We start from the raw sequence: 23,485 nt of genomic DNA on the forward strand, positions 1-23,485 counted from the left end.
TTTTTTTTTCAGTTATCCAAGTTAACCACCAGAGAGCACTCTGCCTTCTCATATGAGTCTGGCGGAAAAACTGATTTTCAATGAATCGATTAACTTACTTGAGCAAGATTAATTCTGTTATTGGTTCTTGGTTCTAAATATATATACATTATTTTACGTTATAATTTTAAGTAAAGCCTGCTCTCTGATGTTTCCCTCAGATGCCCATGATGCAGTTTTGCGGTTCAACGCTGCACCAACAGAGGGTTACGAAAAGGATGTGGGAAGCAGAACAACCATTCGCATCATTAATTCACAGGTGAGTGTCTATGGCTTTACAGGATGAATGGTAAGATAAAGACTAAATAACTGATACTTCCCTAGATGGTCAATGACTCACTAAAACACACAGGAATGTGGCCTGTGCTTTGCATGTGAATGCGAACCATGACTCACACAGAACGGACATATGCACATATGCACTTACACACGCTTGTGTAATGTGTTTCACAAAGACACACACACACACATGGATACAGACACACACACACACTTGAAACAAGTTGTATTTTTGTGACTACAAAGCGAATGTTGTTGTTACCTCTCAGTGTTGCAGTTCTCCTCCAGCATTGAGGTTCTGTACGAAAATGTCCTTTTAAGAACATATAATGAGCGAGGAGACAAACGTGCTCACAGGGATGATGGGATGAACATTTTTCCACCCTTGTTGGGTGCAGGATAAAGTCAACCACATGCCTCCTGTGATAAACATAGAGATGCCAGTCACTGTTTTTCACTTGGCAGCAAGGGATTTCACAGGGAGGTTCCCCTCCCTGCCGAACAGGCTCCTCAGCCAACCAACAGGGGTGGCTAGTGCAGCAACAAGAATATCGTCGCTGTGGGACAGAAACCTTGTATGTCCGTATTTAAAACGTAAATGAATGCCCTACTTCGTTCTACAAGAGTGTTGCACGAAAGTAGAACAAGAGCTTGTTGCTAAATAAAAACTACATTGGATCTATTGAAACACAGTTTTTTTTTCAATTTTCTGAAAAGTAACAGTTTTGGACATAGGAGCTTTACAACCGACAGTGACGATATGATCCCTCGCTGGCTTCACACCCGCAGTGACCTGCTGCCAATAACAGCCAGAGGCACCGCTACAGGGGATTGAACCTGAGTCTCTGCTGTGATTTGTGAACATTTTACATCTTTACTTCCCAGACGACATGAATACAGATTTAAGACAAAAAAATAGGACAAATGCCGGATGTTTACCATCCATTTAGGGGGAAAAAACTACAAAACACTTTCTTTGGTAGCGGCCCAATTTGTATAAATCACACACCGATTCCTGATGCTAGTACTAGTCATTTCAATAAGATTTAAAGGGACTGCTCCCACATATTATTTGATCAGAAAACACCAGTGTACATTGACTTCCATTATGAATCACCCGCTGCAGATTCTGGCCAATCCTAAACATCGATTCAACACCAGCTCTCTCTACAAGAATGTGACCCTGGTGGCCTGGGACCCTGCCCCTTATGCCCTCAACCTGCACAAGGTATGTCTTATCAAATAGAACTGTGACACACACACACACACACACACACACACACACACACACACACACACACACACACACACACACACACACACACACACCTCTCTGTTGCCACCACCCTAGCTGACTTTGAAAGACAATAGCAGCCTTCGCATGGTACCATGTGAAGATGTTTTGTATGAGGACTGGATGTAGACAGCAAGGTCATATTGAATTGGGTCATAAGTGTACCAAGGTTACGCTTGCAATCCTGAGGGGTCGTAAGTAGCAAAGGCCATGCATGGAAAGGTTACATTAGTTTGTCACCATGCCATAGCCACATAGGGGTGTGTTTGTGTGTGTGTGGGGGGGGGGGGGGGACCATGCACAAATGTAACATTGCTGCTTATCACACATCGACCTTTTACTTCCCCGCCTCCTTCTTCAACCCACCCGCCCCTTCCCCCCCACCGCCATCAACCATCTAATGTTGTGATTCCCTTTCCCAATGCTTGATGTCTACTCGCCTCTGTCTCTGCCCTCTGCCCCCTCGTCTCTGCCTATCAGTGGAATACCGATCCAGTTCCACCTTTCATCTGTACCACGATCATGCGCTGTGCACGTTTCCCTTGGGCGTTTTCACTCGGTGTACTATGTGTTCAGGGTTATCGGTTGTGACGCTGCTGCTATTTTTATCCTGCACCTGTACCCCCTCGCTCAAATAGCTCCCACTTCCCCCATCCCCCACCCACCGTTCCAGCCCACAACCTGTCATTTTATGGCTTTTGCGTCATCTGATGGCTGGCCAAATCAGCTCCCCGTCTCTCTGCCACTTGCCATCGCTGCCGTGCTCCCTCTTCTCCCTCTCTCTCTCCTTACATTGCTCCCTGATTATTCAGGAGAATGCCTCTTTTGCACCACGAATGAGGGAAAAGACTTCCAAGCCTTCTGAAGGCTTAATATACCAGGATTTGCACTGCAAAATTGAAATTGGATCACACCCCCCCTACCCTGATCCACCCGTAACCATCTGAATTGTTAAGTTCTCCTTCAGTCATTGTCTCACAATGTGAATTAATAGTATTGTGACCTTGAAATGGAGTGGCCTCAATTTAAGAATTGTCTTTTGTCCTGTTTTGAGTGTTAAGTAGCCAATAACCAATTATTTATATATATTATTTCTGAAGGATGGACTATCGTTAGTTGTGCAGTCTGAGTGCTCCCAACCTTTTATTCTTTGCAGATGGGGTCATTTGTTTATAGCCCCAATGAACCTTGACATTTTCCAGGCCTAGTCCATGCTAGATTCTTGCCAGACAGACTCAAAAGCATTTGACAAGCTCATTATAAAAACAGCTAATTCACCATGCTTATCAGAGAAAGGTTTTTCTGATAAGCAAAAACTTATTTTTCAGTTAGTTTAAATTATCTTTGCAAGGAAACTGTCAGTGTCGCGCTGCCCATGTGTGTGTTCAACCTGCGTACTTCTTGTTAATTAGAAACCCATTTATCGTAGCTGTTACCTACATATAGAACTCCACTGAACCACAGAATAGCCTACTTGAGGGCAACTGTTGTGTGTCCTTTCAGCCAATGCCAGTAATGCATCTTTGCACGGTGCTCTGTGTATTCTAACCTACTGTATATCATAGTACAAAAATCTTTATTTGAAAATATCATCGGGCAGAATTAAATCGGACACCGACATCAGCAGATTATACGTGTGGTCTTAGTCTTGTCCTTATAAGGTAGGCGCATGCATCATCAGGTACTCTAACAATGGCTTGTGTGATATTAATTGGTATGTCGTTACGCCAGAGCCAGCAAGCAGAATATCACGAAAGTTATATCTGTCATTGTGTGAGCAAGTAGGCACTGTACATCTTAGATCGTTACCTTCTGCCTTATGAATCTACCTGTGAAGAGAGATGTGACAAAGGCATATATATGAATAAAATAAAAAGGTATACATATTATTATTATTATTATTATTGATTTGCCACCCTTCCTACAGTACGTCAGAAGGGGAATAACATTTTATAATCCTCCCCATCTCCACCCACCAGGTAGAGAATATTTTTTCCCTCATCCGCCATGTTTTTCTCAGATCTTATCTGTAAAACCAGGAATCACCCTCCCATGAAATTCTCATTGTAGATGATGAAAAAATATAATTTCCATTTTTCAGTTACAGTACACCAACATTGTTATTGTGAAGCAGTTTATTTGTACTACATTATAAAGTTTGCTATGGGACATTGTGATCCCTCTAATTGAGCCATTTGTTGCATTGCCTCAAAGGCAAGTGCCTCAAAGGTTTAATATATCCCCTGAAAATGACACACTCTGTGTCCTGGGAAATCCCAGGCAATTGACACATTGGTCATACTTCCGGAAAAACTTAACAAGGAGAAATATGCAATGCATAAATCTATTGATTCCCGACGTGGCTGCTTTATTGTATTATTTGGTGGTATTAATATTTAAGCAAAAGAACAGCATTTATAACAATCAACATGAGATGAAACATAATAAAACTGTGCATGTAACTTGAATTCTGCTATAGCTGAGCCTTTTCTGTCATGAGAATCGAATCCAGAAAATACTAACATCTAATTGCAAATTATGACACACCTGTTGGTGGCTGTGTCATCATTTAGAGCGAATTGTATTAACAGGGTTACATACACAGGGATGTTCGGTATGGTACAGATAAACTTTACCCACAGATCTCTAAATAAATACTTGTAGGTTGTGGATATCTTTATTTTTGATATCTACAGTACATTATCATTATTTCCCTCTCTTTCATAAAACATTCATGGCATTTGTCATTGTAAAGATGATAAAGATCACTAAATACAATTCACTGAAATGACACCTTGTCTCAAGAAAACTTTTCCATAGGCTTGTTAGCCAGTGCTTAGAATGCAGTGCTTCATCGTAACTATATGGTTTCAAAGATGCAGCTAAAGTGAAGACCTTCATCGTAACTATATGGTTTCAAAGATGCAGCTAAAGTGAAGACCACAACTACTTCTAGAAAGGCGCGGAGAGGAGCAGCAAACTCCCTCAACAGCTTTCCCTGCAGATCAGAACAGCTTGCTGGATATTGCACTCAAAAAGTGCTCATAAGGGAACAATTGGAAATTACTTGATCTAAGTGGTATTTTAAGCCTATTATGACATGTCCAGAATAGGGATGCTATGGTTCAAGTGTATAAGGACCTTAACATTTTTAAATGTTGTGTCTACAAATGAAACTAAATGTACTCTTGCAGGTCCATTTGGTTGCATTTGTACACTCTCAGAGTTAAATTAACATCTGAGGTGATGAGGAGTGAGTGCAGAGGACAGAGGACAGACATTTGTATATTTGAGGTCAGAAAGCTCCCGGCATGTCCAGTACTCCCTGTGTTGCAGACTGTAACGTGCCTTCTTCCTCTCTTCCTCAGTGGTATGCCAGCCCAGACTACAACCTGTTCAGCCCATATGTAGAGCGCCGCAGGCTGGACCCTGATCAGCCCTTTTACGTGCTTCACCCCAGCTACGTCTGGAAACTCTGGGATGTGATTCAGGGAAACACGCAGGAAAACATCCAGCCCAATCCGCCTTCCTCTGGGTTTATAGGTGAACACACACACACATACACACACACACACTCACACTCACACTCACACTCACACACAAGCATATGCAAATACCACACTCCTGCTGCCATAATCCACTCTCCTCTGCATTCTGTCCTATATATTCCTTGCTTGTGCATTAGTGTGTGTCTGTGCGCTCACAGACTCGCACCTTTGTACTCAGGGATTTGATGAAATGTTTCTAAATCTTTATCTGATGCTATCCACGAGGCGTACAGACTGACTCTGAATTACTCTTCAAAGCAGTGAGACCGTGGATATCATAGAGGACTTATACTAGTGGTGGCCCCATCTCTCACACTCTCCTGCACCTCTCCATCTGCTTCCCTTCCACCTTCAAATCACTGTGTGATATTATTCCAATGAGCTGTAGTACACAGACAGACGCATGCACGCTCAGACACACACACACACACACACACACACATAGATGCATTCACGCACACACGCACGTGCACGCACGCACACAGCCACGCACGCAGCCACACACACACACACACACACACACACACACACACACACACACCTCTATCTATCTTACACAACACTTCAGGCAGGCACATACTGTATATCATATATTATAATAATTGTATTATGTTATTGTTAAATTATAACAAACATGCATAAGCCTTTTATCCAATATATTGTGCTAAATTGGCAGTTATGGTCTTGTGTTTGACTCAAGTCGTAATGAGAAAGCCAACATGTGTGAATTCTAAGATGGCTTACTGTTACAGCACATCTCCCTTGCATATATGACAAAAGACTATAACTGGACCTATAGCCAAACCAATTTATTTTATGTCTGTGTGCGTTCTCTTTACGATCCAAATGCTGTCATTACATCTTGTTTATTTACATCCGTCGACAGTTGCCATGGCTCCATGGTAATTGGTGCTGGAGGACCCTAGCACATGCTGTGCAATTTTCTGTCCTTTTGAATAAATATAGTCATTATGACCACGAGAGCAAAGGAAGGCGGGCTGTACATTAATCATGGAGACCAGTGTTTCTCAACTATAGATTTGCAACACATTTTGGGTTGCGGACCTGTTTTTATGTGTAGAATTAAAAAAAAATGTTGACCAATGAATCATGATTGGCTAAATGTACATGCTGTATTTATAATAATAATAATGTATTATTATTATTATTATTATTATTATTACCCTTATCATTAAAAGCCATGTCATATTTTATGATGTTTGGGTAATGCTGTGCAGGTTGCTGACATAACATAGATAAATGATGAGGAGGTTGTAGAGTACGGCATTTTAACAACTAACAGCTTTATCTCAAATGTCAACATTTAAATGAAAAAATATTGCATTTTCAAATGGCTGAAACAGACATGTAATGTAGCTTCATTGCACTTTTCTTGTCGTGGGTGTTACACGGGAGAGGTTTTCAAACATCACATGAATTCATACATACAAGGTGAAATGGCCAAATACAGGCCCATCGTTTTTCTTTTCTTTTCTTTTCTTTTTTCAGTGCTATCAAGAGCAAGGCAAGCAGTGTTCATGCAGTTTGACATTAGAGGATGACCTCAGTTTAAAGTCATTACTGTGGCACAGCATCAGCACTTGCCATCTTTAGAAAACATCCTGTGTTCTCAGAGTCACTCAGTCTCAGTCTTCACTGTGCTGTCAGTAGTTTATTCGTGCACACCAATGTGCAGTGCACAGTTAGACCAGGACAGAGGCTGGGGTCAGCGAGGGAGCGTTGGTGAAAATTTGATGACAAAAATGTTTTGATGACAAATACCATAATGCACGTCACATCAGTGGTGAAAAGTTGGAGATTGTGAGTGCTGTATACAATACACCTGCTCAATGGCAAGCAGAGTCCAGGCACTAGAGTAACAGCGGTAGAACCAACACACACACACACACACACACACACACACACACACACACACACACACACACACACACACACACACACACACACACACACACACACACACACACACACACAGGCTCTAGTTGTGCAGAAAATGTCTATGAAAAAAAAATCTTTGTTTATTCACTAAGAATTACAGTACATAGAATTGTATAGTACACGCCATGGTTAAATAATAAACTATTCAATGTTTGACATGTCAAATCATGCATCCATCTCTTTGAAAGCTGAGTGTTGCTCTTGTGACAGAATTGCTTTCCTCTTAGATTCAGGTAATAAGACAAACCTCAACCTGTCCTCATATTTCATACATAAAATCATTTTTAAAGGACCATACAGGTGTCAATACATGCCATTGTCTATACAGGTTTTCATTCAGGGTACTCTTTCACGGTATGTGGGGAAAAAACAATTGGGCGTTGAAGACACACATTTCTGAACATACAAGGAGTATCGGCAACCAAGAGCCTAGTTGCAATGCACTTCATTTCTGCCAAACACAATGTGGCCTCTTTAAGATATCAGGGAATTTAATGTGTTAAATGCCCGAGACGAGGATAAGATCTGAACACACTGCTGCTACAGTTAGAATCTTTGTGCATTTACACATTGTGCACTATATCTCCTGAACTTTAGGACCTAAAGGCATATTTAGATTTAATTATTTTTTGAAGGTGATAAATGGATACGCTACCGATTAAATTGGCAACCCACTTAGTTGAAAATATACTTTATATTTATTAAAGAGCTGGAGAGATGGGTAGATCTGTTATTGAACACTCTGTAGCAATGATTACTATCAGAATATAGAGCTTTAACTTTGTTTTAACCAAGGAATATCACAAACTCTACCTTTAATCAGTCAAGGATATTTGAATCTCATTGGTAAATCTATATTTTATCCAGAGGTGATTTTCAGCTAAATCTTTCTCAAGTCGATCTGCACTTTAAAATGCACCAAAACACAACAATGAGGTGTCTGGTGGCTTGGCCTGTTAGTGCCCAGACCATTATGCTCCTTCTGAGTGCTAGGACCCGTACTCAAATCTGACCCCCATCTTGTCTGGCATGTCTCCTCTCTCACTGCCTTTGGTTTCCTGTCTCTTCTCTACACTGATCCATCTTAAATAATGCTCACAAATGCGAAAAATACATCTTACAACACACACACACACACCCACAAAAAAACAATGCAAAGACAATTTAACTCGACAAGAAATAACTGCACAATAAATTTCACTGTATGATTCCCATCTCAAGCAAGTTTCAAGTCCCTGCATGGGGACTTTTTTTTCTTTAAATTATTTTTGCACTGGTGCTCCCCAATTCCAAAATGTGTGCATGTGATTATTATTACTATTTTTTATCAGAAAAAATGGTGAAAGTAGCCTTATGCATGGTACACCACAGTATGCAATATCCTGGGGCGGCGGTTCCAGGAATTTTTAAATGTAGTCTCCTGACTTTCTGTCCTCAAGTTCTATCCATCTCTTCACTGAGAATGAGGTATCAAATTTCTCCATAGGAGGACCCTCTACACGGATTCCAATTACTTATTTTTGTTCAATTTGATAGCCCATTTGTTTAATATTATTTGAATTTTTAAGTTGTAACTGAATTGCAATGTAAATATAGTAACCAAAATAACATTGCTGTATGTTTATGCCCACAACACAATGTAGGCAATGGTAGAATAAAGGGTGTGCTTCTGTGGAAAGTTTATAATAAACAGTGTGCATTTGTAGAAATGTTCTGAGAAAAGAGGATGAAGGGAGAATAATGGTCAGGCAGCAACTAGTGGTGTAGTGGAGGTTATATGCGTCATTACATTGACCGCTGCGTATACCCACGTCTAATGTGGGCATCAGGCAGGTTGAGTGAATAAATATCCTGTACATCTTTCAGTAGGCTACATATTGATTCTGATTCTGAATATTTGAAAATGTTTCAATACTAATGTGTTGCACTCGATAGCAACCATGCGTTCTCCTACAGTATGACTATTCTGTATTCTCTCATCTCTACCTAGAGGAAAAACTCCAACAGTGACTTAAAAGGCTAGACTAGGGTGACGTACACAATGATTCTCCCATGCAGTAAGCAGCCCTGCTTCTCATCACAATGTTTGTCTCAGGATCGTGCAGAAAGCACTGGACTGTTGACGAAGCAGCCATCATCGACGTCTCCACTCCGTTGTGCCAATGAGCAAACTAACTCCATGGTACAGAGCCCCTGCTGTCAGTCAGCTCACAAGGCATGTTTGTTTTCCTATATGTCAAGGGAAGTGGAGTGCTGGTAGTGCACTTGACGTCCTGTTATAGTCGCACCAGACAAATGCATTTGTGCATGTGCACAAATGTTCCCAATTATTTCAGGGTCGCACAGGTAAAACTTCAGGAGCATATGTAACCAAAACGGTCAGTTTCTGTCCTGCAATGTTTTTTTCATACCATAATGAAATTTATGGATTCCTTTCTCTTCCTTGGAAATCGAACAAACCACAGTATGTTTTGGAAAATGTTTGGGAGTACCGTCAAATATACCATGAGCCGTAGTCAGTGGGCTAAATATCCCAGTCCACCAGTATGGTCCTTTAAGTTATTCTAATTGTTTTATACCAATGTGGTTATTATGGGAGAATTGACACGTTCTTTTTGATTTTGGACTTTTACTTAAAGTTGAACGTTTTTACATTAAAGGCAAGTTTATATTAAACAAACTAAATTAGCAGTTGACACAATATTAAGTCTCACAATTACAATAAATATCCGATTAAACAATAAATCTTGAAAAATAAGCATGTTATACAATCTCTAGCATAGACATAATTAAAATGGAATCAGGGAGAAAACAGTAAAACGTAAGAGCCCCCCACACACACACACACACACACACACACACGTAAATGAAGAGAACACTGTTTTCTTCACGCACAACATTCGCTCCGACATAGAGCATTCAACCTGTTGCTCTGTAGATGTATCCGGCTTCAATTCACATATTTCTGCAGTATTGTTCACAGACTGAGGCAGATAATGGGCACCAGCTTTCCAACACTGCACAAGGCAATGTGCAGCATAAGTGAGTGACCAGCTTGAAGATAACAACCTTTTCTCAACTTAATCTCCATATCAGTCCTCACTAATACTCACTATAGGACGGTACCATTTCTGTCTACTCACTCTGTGTCAGAGGTGGACTTTGGATAGCTTGAAAATGTACCTGCTGGTGACATCATCTGCAGTGATTTCAGATTAGAATTCAAACTTTGCGACGAGTGCTTTATTCTGGCCAGGGTCCTGCTTTCCCTCATGGCCTTGTTGATGGTACTTCTGTTCTGGAGGTGACTACGGTACGGTTGGTGTGCTCAGTTGCTGGAGTGCTGCAGCCTTGGTGGATTATACTGGGCACATGGGCATCACAAGCTACCGTGTTGCTGTAGACTCTGCGGGTAAGCTGGACGACCGTGGTCTTGGAGGGCATAGAGGAGTGGCCGTTGTCCATTGACCGATTCTTGCAGTGGAACAGAATTAGGAAACACCTGTAAAACTGAAGAGGGAGAGAGAACGTTTGATAGTCATAGTATGACTACACGCGCGCGCACACACACACACACACACACACACACACACACACACACACACACACACACACACACACACACACACACACACACACACACACACACACACACACACACACACACACACACACACACACACACACACACACACACGTGAGACACACACACACACACACACACACACACACACACACACACACACACACACACACACACACACACACACATAAACAACACACATGCATGCGCACACAGCTATGCCAGCAGTTCATAGAGCGGTCATCCCGTACCAGGGGTGGGATGACCTTGGTCTGCCTCTCTCAAGAGGCTGGTCACATGGACCTCTTCAGAACTCGGCCAGGCAGAAATCCTGCTGCCTTAGTGTGCTTTGATGTGCTCCAAGTCGACGGGTATGGCTGTCTGGAAAGTGGAAATGTTTCACTAATGGCGTGCTGCATCAGTGAAGTAGCATTTTTTTAAAGTGTTAGTGTGGGTCTACTAGGTCATTAAACACGTTACATAGATGGCCTCGACAGCTGCCCGCTGAGATACATGCAGAGGCTACCCCTCTCTCCTGCTCCCGTTCTCATCTTCTGCCCGTCTTGAATACGGTGAAGTGATTTACCTGGTTAATAATGAACCAAGGTAAAGAGTGTGGATTAATGTCTGCACACTGCAGGATATCTGTTAGTTACGTGGGAAGTTCATGTAGCTTATATTCAATCCACAAAGCATCGAAATGAGTCAATACAAGGATGACCAGCTTACAAGCATACCACATCAGAGATAAAGCATGCTGCTAAATAACGCATGAACAGGTGAAATATTTTCATCATGGGGGGGTCTAACCCCTGAGATAGGAGTTGTCTTGTGACATAGAGAAACATAATGCAGAAGTGGCACAGGGAACATTGCAGAGAGAGCAGTCAAAGTTAGCAGGGACTGGACTCAAAGCTAATGTACAGTATGTAGTGAGCATTTAACAGCATCATTCATTTCTTTCACTTGGAACACTGTTATGGAGCCATTTCCTGTTCCTGATGTTGTTTTATTCTCATCACGAAATTAATGGCAAAACATGATAAAGCAAGACTAATATGAGAAATCGAAAGGCTGCGCCATGGTGATATTAGAATTAGAATATTAGAATATTAAGAAGAAAAAAATATATGTCATCATCTATGTCTCACCCTAGCACCACAAGGGGTGATACAGAAAACGTTAACTTTTTCGAGACACAGAAAAGAATGGCAAACCAAAAGACATGTACAATGTTTTTCGTGTTGTTGCTTCTCATGCTGATCACTGTATTGGGCAAAGAGCTTCTGCCCAATCACATGGCAGGAAAACTTGAAAAATGTCCAGACATCATACACACATATATAGACACTAGAGACAGTCAGAAAATGTAATCCCCTGGCACGGTGGCACAGTCGGTGGTGCTGTCGCCTCACAGCTAGAAGGTCTTGGGTTCGATTCCCGCTGGGGACGCTGTGGGCGCTGGGGGCGTGTCTTCTCCTCCGCGTCATCAACGCCCATACCCTAGGTGGGGTTGGCGAAAGGGCCTACTCTGTGTGGAGTTTGTTCATGACAGCTGGGGCGCCTGATGGAGGGGAAGGGAACTGGTTGGAATAACGTGTTCCTTCCACGCGCTACGTCCTACTGGAGAAACCCCCCCCTGTCAGGTGACAAGAAGTTCAGTTGGCTCTCATGCATTGAAGGAGGCATGAGCTCGGCCCTGGGCTCCCTAGGCTGGTGGGGGGAGTGTAGCGCCCAGGATCACTTAGAAAATTGCCACCGGGTGAAAAAAGGGTTACAAAATCGTGGGATAAAAAAAAAGTAGTAAAAAAAAGACACACTTGTCAGATTTGGTCAAAATGTGTTAATTTGCTTGTTCGTGATGCAAACACAGGAATATTCACCCTTCTCTTCCGGAAAATACCAAGCCTTTTGTTCTCGCCATCAACTTCTGCATCAACTACGTCATATACTGTATCACCACTACTGTTAAATTGTACCGATTATAGAAGTACCACACTCGGTACAAAGCTTAACACTGTTGTATTTGGGTTCACAACACCATTCGGAATATGATGCTAACTATTGTCCAGTTTGATGAGCCGTTGGACAGGGGTTAGGGCCTCCGGACACCAGAACAACATCAACGGTGATTGGCTGTCGAGACCCGAAGGGTAAAGCGAACGTTGCCTGCGTTAGGATATTTCAGCTGGAGCAAAGACTTCAAAGCGAAGAAACATTTAATTCGGTTTGCCTGCTTGCTGCAACATTGCGGCAAGTCACGTGCTTTGCATTGACTTTGTATGTAATCGTACTGCACCCAAAACATATTCTAGTTTATTTTACTGAATGGAAACTGGGAAAACACATTGCATTATCCAAGCAGACAAGCGTTTCCTCCTGCAGAGCAGAAGTGGTGTGTCTTCAACTATCTGAAACTAACTGTATTTGTGTCATCATTGTAGGCATCCTTCTGATGATGGCGCTGTGCGAAGAAGTGCACGTGTACGAGTACATTCCCTCCCTGAGGCAGACTGACCTGTGCCACTACCACGAGCGTTACTACGACGCCGCCTGCACCCTGGGCGCATACCACCCCCTCCTCTTTGAGAAAAGCCTGATCCAGAGAATCAATACAGGCCCTGAGAGTGACCTCAGGAGAAAGGGCCGGGTCACACTTCCTGGATTCAGCACCGTCAACTGTGACATCTGAGATATGAAATCTTTACCCTGTGAGCCAAGACACACACACACACACACACACACACACACACACACACACACACACACACACACACACACACACACACACACACACACACACACACACACACACACACACACACACACACACACACACAGGCCTCTTTGTGGACTGAGGGAGGGGTGCTATAAAGCCACAGGGCATAGGGGGTACTGAAACAAGTTAGACCTGTGAAGAACAGAAGCCATAGCCCATTCAGGCTGGGATGGACCTGGAATGTTCTTCAGGATATTTTACTTTCCCCAAGGCTCCCAGCAAACCGGTCTGACGGGAATTCTTCTCTGCTTTCGCTGAGCCACGTTAGCGTTGGAGCTGACCAGGTAGCAATAGATCAGTGTTTTTAGGTAGACTAGTCAGTTTTCAATATCTGGATATGTTTTAATATTGTGAACTCTGTGCTAATGAAGAGCTTAGTGGTGGGTCTGGTCTCTGCCTAAAGGAAGCTCCACTTTTTTTTAATGATGAATATTTGTTTTTACTGGTCTAATGGGTTGTGAAATATCTGACAAAGCAAGCAGTTCCCTGCACTGAATGTCACACACAAGCATGCACACAGTCACACACACAGTCACGCACGCACGCACGCACGCACGCACACACACACACACACACACACTCAAAGTGAAGAAGACACATGGAGAAAAACTTGGCATGATCACCCAACACTCAAGACTATCAGTATTATCTGTCAGGATGGATGTACATTTCATTAACTTATAGCAGGTATTGCTGTTTGACTTTTGTCAGATCGCCTCTTGTTAAGTCAGAAGTCTTCTTTGGTGTTGTCATCAGGGGTTTATTTCGCACTATTTATGCCGCAACACTCAGTACTGAATCCCTCTCCCATAAATGACTGCACACAAACTGCATGCCAACTCACAAGCAGATTGTCACTCCTACTTAGCACTTTAAGAACGACTTCTGATTCAACGCCAAGACGCCTTTTTGTCTTTCAGATCAAAAGCCCTTATTGGATTCATCCTACTCAGTGAGTCCCAATTGTTCTTATTTTGACAAGGGTGTTATATCCACAAAAATCGGGGCCAAAATGGATCTTCAATCCATATACTGTAGGTGCATAGAACAGCTTTGATGCTGTGCTTAGTGAACCAACTAAACACTTTCCTATGGTTTGCCTTTTGGACTGTTCAGTGTATTGTGTATACTATTGTCATGACTGCAGGATCATTGTGTTAAATTGTTGATTAACCTGTTTAGCAACTGGACTTAGAAGCATTGTTAGCTAAATTGCTGAGAATAAGAGTTCTGCTGGCTATAGCCTGTATTTATACGGCTGTGAAAAATAGTCAGTGATGAGTTGTCAGACGTCTTGCCAAGACCTTGTGTAATCATTAGCCGCTATGTGAAAGCCAATTAGTTTTTTAATGAATGTAATTAAATCACCCCTTGCAATGGCCAAATCAGCCCACTGACATTTGACCTGTGTATGCAGTAGTCTTTGTTGAAATTTCTCTTGTCCCTTCAAAGCAGCATGCAGTACTGCACCCACGTATAGCTTCCATCACTTGCTATCGACATCGACAATTTTCTAATTTTCTCATTCTCAACCCTCTGATATTGGACTTGAGACCTGGTAGACCTGCTGCGGTGGATAGCGGAGACCTTGTCAGAAAAAAATATTTTTAAGCTGTAATTTGTACAGGCCTGTTCACCCTGTTCTCTGCTTTGATGGTTTTCATGTTTACACTTGAGTCTGTGCCAGGCATGTAGTGAGAGCTACAGAGGTATTGGGTTGGCAGACTGTGGATCAGGTTTGTATCCACCTAAACTAACTTTGACTTTCTTGCATTAATTGAAAGGGAATTTACCTCTTTATTTTATTGTTTTATATTTTGATCGATAATTGTGAATATGTGTTTGGCTATTCATCGCCAAATCCTCACATCATAACATGAGGCAGACATGTTGTATAGCCAGAGTGTGATTTATACTGCGACCTTGCAGCCAGACGTATAAAGGAGGTTTGTAGCAGTGTTTTACTATACTAAGAAATGTTGCTGTGCCCATTGTGTGTGGTTTAGTACATGATGTTGAAATGTCTCTAAAAAGTGTTATTTGGGTATAAGATGTGTGTGCTGAAGAAAGACTGCACTGTCCATGCAGTAGATGAAAAGAAGAGTCAGAGCTGTTATGTTCGTGTATGTATATAGTATTATCCTGGCGCTCGTTTTAAGTGGATTCAAAGTGGTTGTCTCATTTGCAGACACGAGAAGGCAGACAAATCTAGTTGTGCTACTGCAGCTCCAGGGTGAACGTCGTGGTTACAGATCAAAGGAAGACATACCGTAAAGAGTTTCTCTGAAGGTTAGTTTGAGACTGTATTCTTTAGCAGTCATGCAGATTTACAGCTTTCTTTATTATCTTGTTTTGTTCTTGAGGTAAATCATATATCTAATTGCTTGCGAACACACTGAAGGTCCAGAAAAGAAAGAAAGCCCTGAAAAGCATGCAAAAGTGGAGCAGGGCAAAGAGTCTTAAACTGTCCATGTTTACTGTACCTACAGTACAGACTGCATTGTCTTTAGTATTCAGAGAAGTAGGTGGGTGTGCTATAAAAATATCTTATTTGTTTATTTTCACTGGTGGTGTGCAGATTTCAGTATACTATTGTGTGGATACAGAAATTACATACAGCTGCGGTGCAGCTGTTATTAGTTCCCTAGAGAAGCATTTGATCAAGTGCAATGCGTTTTGGCAACTGCAGTGGAATCTTGATATTGTGCCAATTATAAGTTTGAAAGGTTTTTCTTGCTAGGTGGATTTAAAGGCAGAATGAATCCTTTTTTTTAAGAGTACCAACCAATATTATGTTTCTAGTGTCAGTTCTATTCCTTCTCATTTAGATGTTTGGAGTGAGTTTGATTGAGTTTAGAGTGCTTAAAGTAGTAGTTCACCCAAAGAATTACTTATTTTCTATAAATTACACACCCCATAAAGCATTGAATTCATGGAGATTTTTTAGTTTTTGTCGCATTCCTGAGCCAATGATTTGATGATCGGCGGTGTCTCCGGTTGTCTCCTACCGGACACATTAGCACCTTTCCGCCGGTGATCAAATTATTGGCTATCAATGCTTCATAGGGTGTGTAATTGATAGAAAATAGGTATTTTTTGGGTGAACTACTCCTTTAACATAAAGCCCCATTGTGCAATGAGAGGCATCTTTTAACATCTGCTCAGTGCCCTCACACGCGTTTGTCAAAATGCAGCAGGTAAAACCAGACTTGGCTACTACTGGTCATTTTGCGCGGGATAATCCAGAGCTGGGTGATATATTGACATGATATTGATGTCTTGATATGAGACTAGATATTGTTTGGGATTTTTATTATTGCAGAATCTTGATATAGCTTAAATGTTGTCTTCATCTGGTCTTAAAGGCTGTGTTAAAGTAAAGTGATACAATTGCAATACTTATTAGACTGTTCTTGCTGAGTGTAATGAACAACGAATGCCCCTACTTGTTTGGCCATCATCACCCCCAAAATATTGTCACATTATCAATATCAAGATATTAGGTAAAATTATATAATTGATTTTGTCTGTCACCCAAACCTATTAATCCACCATAGTGGAAAGCATGGGTAAGCATGGGTATAGGAGGGGGTGAGTTGGGAGGGGAGCCCGAAGGCTTAGGAGGAGCTTAGAATTGGGTGGGCTTTTGCCATAGGTTTAGAAAGGAGGAGGGCAATAAACAATGTGGACCTCTGGAGCGTGCACATACAGTACTGTACTGACAGTTGTGTGAAGTCTCAATGAAATCTTCACACAGCGTCTATTATTTTCAGGCCTTGTGACTATCACAAAATGTGGTTATAAGAAGTACATTTTCATGTGCAGTATTCAATAGGGTGGTCAATGCTATTGACCATATTCCCACAGCGCCATTTTGCTCTTATGTCGCTCTTACACTCACAACAAGCGTGATGTAAGAGCAAAATGTCTGATGGTGCTCCCTTTTCATTCATTCTCCTCTTTTCCTCTAATTCCAGAGGCCTATCTCCTTGTACATTTTCTCTTTCTCTTCTGTATTGTGGGGAATTGCTGCACCACACTGCCTTTTAAAATATGAGCATTGTTGTCCAATTTTTTAGTTTCACTTTGTACATTTCCATGAGTCACTGAGGATCCCTGGTTAACCAGGGGGAGGGGAGAAAAGGGATAAAGAAGAGGCATTGGTGACTGACCACAATGAGGAGCGAATGTCGTATTTCACTCCCATAAGCCTTAGGGAGTTCTTTTAAAGAGGTTTTCCTTTTGATTTTGTCATCGAAGGCCCTTTTTATTAGACTTGAATGGATGTTTAAATAGACTATTTGTATGAATTCAGCTGTTGTTAATTCATTGTTTTCTACTATGTAAATAAAGATGTTGTAAATGTAATGCATGATTGTTTACCTGTTATTGAAAACACACACACACACACACACACACACACACACACACACACACACACACACACACACACACACACACACACACACACACACACACACTGTTCTCACTAACCTGTTTGTTCATGAGTATATAGATTAGAGGGTTGATGACAGTGCTGCTCTTGGCCAGCAGTGACGGCACCACGCTTGCCACAGGGCTAATGATGTCTGTCGGGCCGAAGGTTGCCATCATGGCTACCACACCGTAGGGCATCCAGCATAGCAGGTAGCAGGCCACTGTGGTCAGTACCATAAAGAGGATGTGGTATTCCCTCCGTCGGGCAGCTGTCTTGCGGATCTTACCCACCTGTGCAGGAGAAGCAGAAACAGATGCGGACGGGAAGCTGAGCACAAACACAAAAAAAGGGCATAAGGATTCATGGTACAGCTAATTGGTCATAGTAAGGTATATGATGGTGACACAACTAAGCAGACCTGTAATGGGCCTGACAAGATGTGTGTGTGTGTGTGTGTGTGTGTGTGTGTGTGTGTGTGTGTGTGTGTGTGTGTGTGTGATGACTGCCGTCATGGATGAGAGCTTTTTAATTATTTTCTTTGCAGTAAAACCTGTGATGCATTGAACCAATAAACGTAAAATGTAGCACATGCTAGATTAAAACTTGTTTTATCTACTGCCTACTAGCAAATTTGATGTAAGAGTGGCTGATATAAATATCCCCGACTAACACACTTGCGTTTTATTGGGTAGAGAAAGTTTTTACCCATGTATGTGAGTGAAGGGGAGATTAAAATGGAAGAAGTGCCTTTATACTGTACATGTCTGCATCCCTGGGGTACAAGCCTAATTCTGCTCCCTGGAATCTATGTTTTTGCAATATTGAGAGCTGTGTCTCTCTCTGTCTGGGGGGTGGGGGGGGTGGTAGAGATTATATTTTGTAAGAAATTTGGGGCATTAAAGAAACAACAATTTTTGGGGAAAGTAATGTAGTTTACAGCAGATGGCACTGGCTAACAGTAATGATTGACTGTCTGAGGTCAGAGGCAGCTTGTGTGCTAAATAATGCAAAGGACACTGGCACAGACAGAAGTTTATTACTTAGGAGAAATAACTGCACCTTCATGCACCTTAAAGGTAGGGTAAGTGTTAAGTGATATTGCTTTGTTAAAATAAATGTGCCATAGCTCAATATTCAGATAGTAATCATTGCCATAGAGTGTTTCTTCAGTAACTGGGGTCTCCCTGTCTCTCCAGCTCTTTAGTAAACAGAAAATGCATTTTCAGGTCGGGATACAATGATCCTCCATCCTCCTGTTGACTAATCCACTTTATCAAGAGGAAACCCCCACTGATGGACAGAATGCTTAGATACTGTATGATGACATGTAGACTTATCAGAAACTAATATTAATACAATTTAGCAGGGCTCACCATTTATTGTGCGATTTATGGCTTAGGTGTATGGCAAAACCCCCCACTCAACACTGCAACACTTGCTGAGAAGATTTACACTCCCAGCTAAGAATCTTACTGGGTGTGAGCCAAGTATGACTCACTGATGACCGCTGAATGGATACCACAGGTAGCAAACCTTTAATCACGACTGGCAATAGGAGTTGCTAGGGTTCAGTGGTTGTTCAATGAAAATAAGGAATGAGTGCTATAAATGACAGTGTACTGAGAACACAGTTTTTGGTGACATATTGGTGCTTGTTAAGTTATACCATTGTTTTCTTGCACCACATTAAGCCTGGCATCCCTATTTTGTGCATATCATTACATGAAAAACATAAAAAAAAATAGCATATACAGAAGTGATGTGATGCATTGTGAGCTTGTTTGTATTCAAATTGGTATCCTGACCTGAAATTAGATTTTCTGCTTTCTAATGAGGAGAACCCCGTTACTGAACAAATACTCTATATACCAAAAAAAAGACATGTATAAAAAAAAATACAGTATCACCTACACCCCCTTTAATTGGCTAAAGGTGTCGCTGGTTTGTCTAACAAGAGTTCAACTCAATTTGGCCAATGTGACCCAGAAAAGGGTAATTGTGAGTGAAGTACACTTAGTGAAAGCTCCTTATTGCCTACAGGGATTCCATTCTAATCAGCAGAAAACACTATGGAAAGGGCAACCAACAGTGCGTGAACAGTAGCTCTTCACAGTAGACTAGACCAATGTGTGTGTGTGTGTGTGTGTGTGTGTGTGTGTGTGTGTGTGTGTGTGTGCGGCTGTGATGGAGAGTTTGCAAAAGGTGTACTGTACACAGTGTACAGTATGTGTGCTATTGTGTTTCATTGTGCTCCCTTTGAGTGACTTTGTCAAAGCAGCTAAGCATTCTAAGGAGATACGTGTGATTGATTGATTGATGTACTTTATTTAGTAAGACATGAGAAACAGTACATGGAAGTACAATTCACAATACAAGGTCTACTAAATTGGATAACTCGTAAAGCACTAAGCTTGTTTAAAATGAGTTCCCACGCACACAAATCATGATGACATATAAGAGACAGACGGATATATACTATCTATCTGTATGTTTCAGTAATCCCCTGCTCCGCTATATGCTCAGCAGAAAATAATTCAAATCACGGCTCAGGGCACATGGGATTTAATTTACTTCAAATGGCCGAGACAAAAGAGTAGTCTCTCCAACTCCATGCACCAAGTAGATAACTGTGTGTGTGTGTGTGTGTGTGTGTGTGTGTGTGTGTGTGTGTGTGTGTGTGTGTGTGTGTGTGTGTGTGTGTGTGTGTGTCAACTTCAGGAATTTCCCAATACTTTTTCAGTATGTTGAAAACTCAACTTCTCTATAACAAAGTAATTAAAATGTTTAAATTCATAAAGATTTTACTTTGCATTTCCTCATAATAACTTATAGTAATATTTTGGTTTATTTATGTGCAATTTGCAAATTTGTATGGTTAAATATCACTGTCCCTCATACAGTACATCTGTCATTGCCTGATGCCTACAGGTAAGTAATTTAAATGTTTATACGTCCTGATCTGAGATTATGTTTATAAGGAGTCATTACCAAACCGAGTTACAATTTGAGTATTTTACTTGAGAAATAATTTCAATGCATTTACATAATATTAAATGTACTGTATGCTAGCCAACAACTTAGCTTAGCCAGGCTAAGACCTAGCCATCTTTTTCATCCAAAAACTGAAAATTGTCTTTACCATCACGTGTCCACCACCATCACACAACTGGCAGTGATGGTAATGACAACTTCTCTGTTTATCATCTTATAACTATAAAATATTAGCATAAATTACTATTGAACATAATTGAAGCATGTCCAACAGTAATTCACATTTGTTGAAGTTTTCAACAAGGCCCCAACTAGACCATTGAAAATGCAAAAGTGGTAGCACAGTTGTCAGGACTGAGCTAAATAAACAAATTGATCCAAACTATGTTTTATTGTTGATTAGCAACAAAACCTTGCATCCCCAGGAGGTTAAGAACGAAGGAATATTGATGTGTTCATGAAGCCTATTGTTGTATAACATTGTGTTTTGTAAAGAAGAGATTGGTCCTGACTTGCAGTGTGTAAATAAGAGGGTGGTTTATTATTAGCCTACGCAACATGGTTGGCCACAGAGCCATACTGTGTGTCATACCGTACGTGCATGTGCACACAACATGTCCCCGTCTCAAGATCCCGCAAACATGCATAATTCTAAAGAGATTTCTGTCATTCAAATTACTCTGTAATCTGCAAAGTCTGAACGCTAATTCCTTGTGTCAATTATGTTTTATCATCAGTCAATTAAAAATATTGTCGGTTTTCGCTGCCTACACACTAGTGACTAGAGTTTCCATTCAATTGCTTTCCAGACAGAGAGCGAGAGAGAGAGAGAGACAGAGAGAATTTTCAATAAATTGAGGCAAAAAGCAGTCTGCAAGTGTGTGTCTCTCTCTCACACACAGACACATACGCACACACACAGGACCGGAGTGCACAGACACGTGCATGTTCAGCACCTGGTAATAGAGGTTCAGTTGCGCTCAGCAACTGAAATTGACCTTTTTCCTACTTATCCTTTGAAATTGTGTACATGAGAGAATCTGAACCACACACACTTTCACTGTTGTGACCTCCCTGTACGATTGGTGAATGTTTCAGCACCACGTCGACGGCAGGCCAGTACACTGTGAACCAGCACTTCTGGGTCACAGCGAAAATCTTGCAAAATACACATTTCTATACAAAGGTATACTATGTAACTTTACTAGCTTTCCAGAGGATTCAAACTCCCCTCTCACTGTCCGAAAGAGAGTGGGGGGAGGGGCAGGTGCTTGCTTGCATTTCCATTAACAAACATTCACACAGGAGTTTGAAATAGAAACCCCTAAGACACCCGTGCGCTGTTATTGGCTAGAAGCTCTCAAAAAGTAACGCCCAAATACATCTCTGTCTACCACAAATACAGTGAAAACACCAAAATACAGCAACAGTTGCTGATATAGTAGTATTCTCAGTCAAGACACTGGTTAACTTCCGTCAACATCCTCCCTACACTGTTGGTAAATCCCAATGGGTCTACCTTTTTGTTCGCCAGTACAGTTTTCCACGTAGAATGATGAATGATGTTTGAAATCTTGTCAAGTTACACAGTGGATTATAACAGAATGTCAGCCCAACTTGGCAGAACCGGGGACCAGCAATGAGAAGCTAGTATTGGTTCTAGTAATGAGGACTAATGTTAAACTACTGTACATTGATTCATGTTCTAATTATACTGTTCATTAAAGGGTCAGGACACCCAAAGCCAATTTTTAGCCGCCAGCTGAAAGCGCGGCTCTGTATTCACTCTGACTCTGACCCGACAGATTTCCGACATGTATTCAACACTTTTTTTTGCGTGATTGGCTGTCGTTTAAGCCAATGGGCGCTCTCGTCCTCCCAAGCTATGGGACTAGACACGCCTCTCTCAGTGGATTCGTCTGAGCGCTAGCCGAATTTGGCTAATAGTTAGCTTGTATGCTTGTATGATGTTACTAACTGTTTTTAGCCAAACGCGGTAATGTCCACTCTCCATTAGTTCTCGACGCAAGTAGGGATGGAGCTCGAAAACCGGGTACATTATATACCCGGGCATGAATTTACCGAGACCCGGGTATCGATAAGCTTTAGCCTTGTCGAGCCTGTTATCGAGTGCAGCGACCCCTGACGTCATGTCTCTACTATCAAAACAAGAGGCGATCAAGAAATAAATCTAATCACTCACGCTGGCACAAACATGTTGGTCTAAAAGTGTATTGATAGCTGCAAGTTGTGCCAAACAGCGCTGCCCGGGTTAACAAGGAAGAGGAATTTTATTGGCTCACTACATCACTATTTTAAGGGGGCTGTAAGCGTCCATTTGGTTCCATTTGTACACTCGGGTGGTTGCGTCGTTGTTGTGTTTACATGTCCGGTGCAGCGGTGAAACTGCACCGAACGAGTGAAACGCTCAAAAGTTTCACTCGTCCTCTTCTACCCAAGGTAGCAAGTCTCCGTTGACAATTTTAATTATCCAATTGATAATAATCCGTTTGGGATCTCCCTGTGAATGAATAACTAGTGTTGCTGAGCGTGTCCGTCCCTCAGTCTATCGTTG

At 41.6% G+C, this 23,485-nt stretch overlaps 1 protein-coding gene across 3 annotated transcripts in view; it reads left to right on the forward strand.

Moving 5' to 3' along the window:
* Positions 1–16,503, forward strand: part of st6gal2a (ST6 beta-galactosamide alpha-2,6-sialyltranferase 2a) — a 40,855-nt gene extending 24,352 nt beyond the window's left edge. For all 3 annotated transcript variants that reach the window (XM_084085316.1, XM_084085315.1, XM_084085317.1), the window contains 4 exons: positions 201–298; positions 1,445–1,546; positions 4,981–5,155; positions 13,147–16,503. In XM_084085316.1, the coding sequence (XP_083941442.1) occupies positions 201–298; positions 1,445–1,546; positions 4,981–5,155; positions 13,147–13,394 (623 nt within the window). In that variant the 3' untranslated portion in view covers positions 13,395–16,503. The remainder of the gene's footprint in view (positions 1–200; positions 299–1,444; positions 1,547–4,980; positions 5,156–13,146) is intronic.
* The last annotated feature ends 6,982 nt before the right edge of the window (positions 16,504–23,485 follow it).

The sequence above is a fragment of the Gymnoscopelus microlampas genome, assembly GCF_963454915.1.
Source record: "Gymnoscopelus microlampas genome assembly, chromosome: 17".
Classification (NCBI taxonomy): domain Eukaryota; kingdom Metazoa; phylum Chordata; class Actinopteri; order Myctophiformes; family Myctophidae; genus Gymnoscopelus; species Gymnoscopelus microlampas.